The sequence below is a fragment of the Rhinoderma darwinii genome, chromosome 2 (assembly GCF_050947455.1).
Source record: "Rhinoderma darwinii isolate aRhiDar2 chromosome 2, aRhiDar2.hap1, whole genome shotgun sequence".
Lineage (NCBI taxonomy): Eukaryota > Metazoa > Chordata > Amphibia > Anura > Rhinodermatidae > Rhinoderma > Rhinoderma darwinii.
Window position 1 is genome coordinate 74,087,250 of NC_134688.1, and position 6,298 is coordinate 74,093,547.

Below are 6,298 nucleotides of genomic sequence, written 5' to 3' on the forward strand. Positions count from 1 at the left end.
AGGTAAGCCCGTTCTCGGGATTAGTGGGGGTTTCAAGTGTCTGACCCCCTCCGATAAGATGTTTATCACCTATCCTGTGGATAGATAATAAATATTGATTATGCAAAAACCCCTTTAAGTGAAAAACATGAATCACAAAAATTAGTGACTTTAAATTAAACTATGAGTAATTTTACATTTATGGAACCATTATGGATTTTCCTCCAGGAATAGTGCCATTGATGGTCAGTGGAGGATTTGGAGGGATCTCATTGTGGCTGGTTGTCTTCCCGGTGGATTGTGTTAAATCGAGAATCCAAGTCCTCTCTATGACAGGAAAACAATCAGGATTCATGAGGACATTTTTGAACATTTTGAGAAATGAAGGTAAGTATTAGTGCATTTTGAGGGAAAGCCGTGCCTCTCCTTATAACTTTAAACTCGCACATCCATTCAACCACATCCATTCAAATAAAAATGGTGGTCCTAGGTATGATCTATGTCTGGGAATGTTCATTATGTGGGATGCCCTTATTCCTAACTTCAGGAACTATAGATTATCTTTCCATTATATATTAGTATAACTTCCTATCATAATATTGTAAAAAAAATAAACGCTTTTAAAGATTATATTGCATATTGTGTAGCTCTGTCACCAGAAGAATGTGGGCAAGAAATAATTTTTCAAACCATGCCAGGAAGATACCATTGCCGTCCATTAAACTTGTCTACCTGTAGATTAGTTCAATTACATTGGGGCTATTATGTTTTTTGGAGCTCACACGTTATCTTGCAACAAAAGAGAACAGCAGAGGTATAAGGGCAGCGTCAAGGGAAACAATGACATATAATACATGCACAATGATGAAATCACACAATACTATGTCACAATGCAGACAAATCCTTCATATTTATAGTCCTATACGGCTTGACATTATCGTATATAACATCACTGGCACATCATTTACACTTCTATGTCTTTCTTTCACACAGAAAATACCTTAAAGCGGCTCTGTCACCACATTATAAGTGCCCTATCTCCTACATAAGGAGATCGGCACTATAATGTAGGTGACAGTAATGCTTTTTTTTTTAAAAACTATCTATTTTCACCACGTTATTAGCGATTTTATATTTATGCTAATGAGTTTCTCAATAGACAAGTGGGCGTGTTTTACTATTGACCAAGTGGGTGTTGTACAGAGGAGTGTATGACGCTGACCAATCAGCGTCATCCACTTCTCTCCATTCATTTAGTCAGCGCATAGGGATCCTTTTAGATCAGTATGTGCTGTCTTTTACGAACACATTAACGATACTGAAGTGTTTAGACAGTGAATAGACATTCCACGGGATGTCTATTTAAGATCTCTGCACTTCGTTAATGTTTCTGTGGTCGTTACAGCAGAGCAAGCGTAATCCCGCGAAATTACGCTGTAAATGACAGGTTACAACGAGATTACACTTGCTCTGCTGTAACTACCACAGAAACATTAACGAAGTGCAGAGATTGTGAATAGACATCCCGTGGAATGTCTATTCACTGTCTAAACACTTCAGTATCGTTAATGTGTTCGTAAAAGACAGCACATAAGGATCTAACAGGATCCCTATGCGCTGACTAAATGAATTGAGAGAAGTGCATGACGCTGATTGGTCACTGATTGGTCAGCGTCATACACTCCTCTGTACAACGCCCACTTGGTCAATAGTAAAACACAGCCAGTTGTCCATTAAGAAACTCGTTAGCATAAATTTTAAATCGTTAATAACGTGGTGAAAATAGATCGGTTTTTTTAAATAAAAAGCACAGCTGACATCTACATTATAGCGCCAATCTCCTTATGTAGGAGATAGGGCACTTATAATGTAGTAACAGAGCCTCTTTAAAGGGGTTTTCCCATTTTGGACTTTTATGGCATATCCACAGGATATGCCATAAATGTACTATAGATGCAAGTCCCACCTCTGGGATTCGCACCTATCTCTAGTTCAGTGCCCTCTAAACCATGTTCTGTCTTGCTCTGCTTTCGCTGCCTCCTGGCCACTTCCTTGTTAGGTGATCGGGAGTTACGGAAACAGCCAAGCCCCCTTAGCTCCGCTGTTTCCTTAACTCCCATAGAAGTGAATAAGAGTTACAGAAACAGCGTATCAAGGCGAGCTATGCTGTTTCTGGAACTTTGGAGCTACGGGAACAGTGTCATTCGCCGTGCTAAGCTGTTTTCCGTAACTCCCATTCAATTATATGGGAGTTCCAGAAACAGCGTAGCTCAGTGAGCTCGGCTGTGTCCGTAACTCCCAACCACCTAATTAGGAAGTTGCCAGGAGGCAGCGGGAGCTGAGCAAGCTAGAACAGGGTTTAGGGGGCCCCGATCTAGAGATACTGTGGGTGTGGGTCCCAGAGGTGGATATGCCATAAATTTCCAAGATGGGAAAACACCTTTAAGGCCTCATGCACATGGATGACAGAATAAAATCATGGCATGCTTCATTGGACACCAATTTTCCCTAGAAGCAGTTCTTGTAAGGGAGAATAACTGTAATATGTGGCTATATGGAGCACCATGTGGTTACACATGGAGTGCCTGTGGCCCCTTAGTTCAGGGCCACAAGGAAGCTGTGTGCCTCTGTACAGCCTCCATGCACATGGCTCTACCATGTGCATGAGACCTTACTTTGACATTACACAGTTTGCAAAAGTGTTTATCCATTCTGTGATGTAACATATTTCTTTGTTTGGTATCATTATTTTGAATATTTCTACACAAAAGAACACAGGTGTAATTTTAGCTGAATAAGGCTTTGTTACATCTGCATTGGGACTCCATCCATGGGTTCCGTCGGACCATTCTGTCAGGGAAACCCATGAACCGAATCCAAACTGAAATAAACAGTGTCCATAGGTTTCCGTTTGCATCACTATTAATTTCAATGGTGACGGATCCGGTACAAATGGTTTCCGTTTGTCACCATTGTTTAAGGGTTTCGTCATTTTGATGGAATCAATACCGTTGTCGATTGCGCTATTCATTCTGTCAAAACAAAGGTACCCTTAAACAACTGTGAGAAAACATCTCTGTACAGGGGTCCCGACCCTTGTTCCTCTCTTACTGCACGATCGCATTGAGGAGGATTTTGTAGTGGTGGTCGAGCATGGTCAAGAGTCAATGGAAAAAGCGCGACCACCGCTCTTTTCAAAATCCTCCTCACTGTGATTGTGCAGTGAGGAGGAACGGGATCGGGACCCCCGTTTTGGAGGTCGGTTAGGGTCCCAGTGGTGGGCCCCCAGCAGTCATACATTTATCATCTATCCTGTGGATAGGTGAAAAATTTTAATTGTGGCAAAGCCCCTTTAAAGGTATGTACACTTTTTTTTTATCTGTATATATAATAAAAAAATTATTAAACTTTGCAAATAGTCCTTAAAAATATCATACCTTTTTGTGTCTACAGATCCTAATCAGACCTTTGTGTCTCCATGGTTACAGACTACAAGCAAACTTAACGTAGTCTGATCCTGCAGCCATACTCCCATCTGTCCCCCACTTCGTGTAACCTACCGAATGTAAGCTAGCAGAAGAAGGGGACAAATGGAAAGGAGTATGACTGCAGGATGGGACTACACAGAGTTTGCTTGTACTTTGTAACCATGGAGACACATTGGTCTGCATAGGCGCAGTAGTCATAAAACAGTAGGATATTTTTAATCAAGACTATATGCAAAACTGCTTTATTGTTATTTTAGATAAATTAAAGCAATAAAAAATTGGTTGCCAGCCTTTAATCCTAGTAATTGGAAAAAATTACAGACTGTGCAATACTATAATGAAATGTGCTACAGTTTCTTAAAGGATTCGTGTACTATTCTGAATATACATTACGTAAGAAGCCTGCCTCTCTGAGAAGATACAGAATGAACAGAGGGAGTTGGGTCTAGGGACTAAAATGCAACAACCCCTGTGACAACCACCTAGGTACCTATAGGATTTGACAGTCCATCTCTTCCCACAATCATTTATTCTGTAGATAGAAATTTTGTTTGGAAACACTACAATCATATTGTACAAATAGTAAGTGAGCAGCTAAGGCCTCGTTCACATCTGCGTTGAAGGCTCTGTTACGCAGATCCGGCAGAGATTACCGGAGATCATAGTGGAGCATGCTGTGCTATTATCTTCGGTGAAACCACAGACACCCCGACAGAGAGACAATGGAATCCATTAAAGTCAATGGGTTTCGTCGGCCGCCGGTGGTGTCTGTGGTGCAACGGAACCGTTGCTTCCATTATTCCGCTCCTCTGACGAATGACACAATGCAGGTGTAAACGTAGCCCTAGATCGAGGACCACTCACATGTATATCTCATTACTGAAGTGACTCCATATTTATTTTGCAGGTATCCTGGCTTTATACTCTGGCCTAAAGCCAACATTAATCAGAGCTTTCCCAGCCAATGGGGCGCTGTTTGTAGCCTATGAATACAGCAGGAAATTTATGATGCAGCAGTTTGAAGCCTAGCGTACAGTATATAATAATCTTATGAGGAGACCCTCTCACTACTGCAGAGATGAAGAATTCTACAAGATCGTCCGTATTCCCATTAACATTCAGAGTGCCATGCGCCCTACCATCATTTTTGCCAGTTCAATTTTTGGAGTGAACTTTTTAGATACTTTTGTACTGTATCCCCAAGATTTATATAAGGGTCACAATATGACGTTGTTTAATAATAAACATTTCAGTTCATATTTCATTTAAACTGACAGAATTTTATATTATCTTAACATGTAATGCTAAGACCTCATGCACACGACCGTATGGGCTTTGCGGTCCGCAAACCACGGGACTGTTGTGGTCCGTCTTACCCCAAAAAAATGATTTGTCCTGAGTATTTGCAGTCTGGATTTGCGGCCCCTGCTCCGATCCGTGTAAATCACGGTCGTGTGCATTGGGCCATAGAAAAGAATGGTCCGAAATTTAGCTGCACAATTGTGGATAAATTGCGGCTGCAAAAATACGGTTGTGTGAATGAGGCCTAACAGAATGTATACACTTCGCTACGCTTTCCTAACTACACATGACGAAATTGATCCTATTCTTGGAGTAAATATTTGGTCCACATTAGTCATATTCATATATTGTTGTCATTAGCTCAAATCCAACTAGGGCGACATCTACATGATAGACCATGTTCACATGGTTTGGTAGGAAAAATAGTACAACTGATGCACTTTTTGCTTCCATTACAGTTTGCCTTTTATGTCATGCAATGGGTTTTAAAGCAAAGCTTTGTTCTATGCTGAGTACTATTGGGCTTTATGCTACGGCTACAAGGTAAAGTCCATCATTTTAGGATCTGCCGGTAGCATTGCTGCAACAGCTCTCCAATGGGGCTAATAGGGTCCTGAGCCGAGAACCCATATCTATGACATTCATAGGTTTTTCTAATGAGTTTTGCCTCAACTGAATGCCCAAAACATGGCGTAAAAGGAGTCTAAATACATACAGGATAACCACACAGCCACAACACCCAGAACTCTTGGGCCTCATGCACACGACTGTAGCCATGTACACCGCCGCGATTTTCGGGTCTGCCGGCCACGGAGTGACAGCTGCGAGCCGCCCGCAAATCACGGGCCATGCACATGGCCGCGGCCATTCTTTTCAATGAGCCCGGACCGCAGAACACGGCCGTAATAAGGCTTGCCCGTTCTTTCTGCGGTGCAGGCTGCTGGGCCATGGTCGTGTGCATGGCCCCATAGGAATGAATGGGGCCGCAATTCTCCCGTGGATTTTTGGGGGAATTGTGGCCGCAAAAGCACGTTCATGTGCATGAGGCCTTGTGTTTCTATTGAACTGAACTTCGATCACTAATAGTGGTTCAGTACAACTGCTGGGATATTCATGTGTAGTGGCAATAATACGGACTCTACATTGCGCCTGTATTATAGATATCTAAAACTGGCCTTACTGATACGGTAAACCCTTTTCACACCACTTTATCTCAATTTCTAAAGCTACTTGGGGTATGTTTAGATATGTTAGATATTCCCTGTGAATTTCAACCTATGAATTAAAAGGGTGAAATCCGTGTTAAAAAGACGCAGCTTGCTCATATTTCCGGGCAGAATTTTTCCGCTATGTGTTTTGTACTGTACATTGTTGCAGAATCCGCAGTACATCCTCCACATCTGAACAGTTAGTAAACAAAGAAATTGTTAAAGGTGCTGAAACCATTTAGAAACTTGTTTTCTTTTTTTCATTCAGTTTTCAAGTGGACGTTCTGAATTGACTATATTGTCTGCTAAGCTGTATTGTCT

General features: G+C 41.6%; 1 protein-coding gene across 3 annotated transcripts in view; it reads left to right on the forward strand.

The window, feature by feature from the left end:
- Positions 1-4,737, forward strand: part of LOC142742221 (mitochondrial ornithine transporter 1-like) — a 46,401-nt gene extending 41,664 nt beyond the window's left edge. For all 3 annotated transcript variants that reach the window (XM_075851751.1, XM_075851752.1, XM_075851753.1), the window contains exons 6-7: positions 208-366; positions 4,375-4,737. In XM_075851751.1, the coding sequence (XP_075707866.1) occupies positions 208-366; positions 4,375-4,496 (281 nt within the window). In that variant the 3' untranslated portion in view covers positions 4,497-4,737. The remainder of the gene's footprint in view (positions 1-207; positions 367-4,374) is intronic.
- The last annotated feature ends 1,561 nt before the right edge of the window (positions 4,738-6,298 follow it).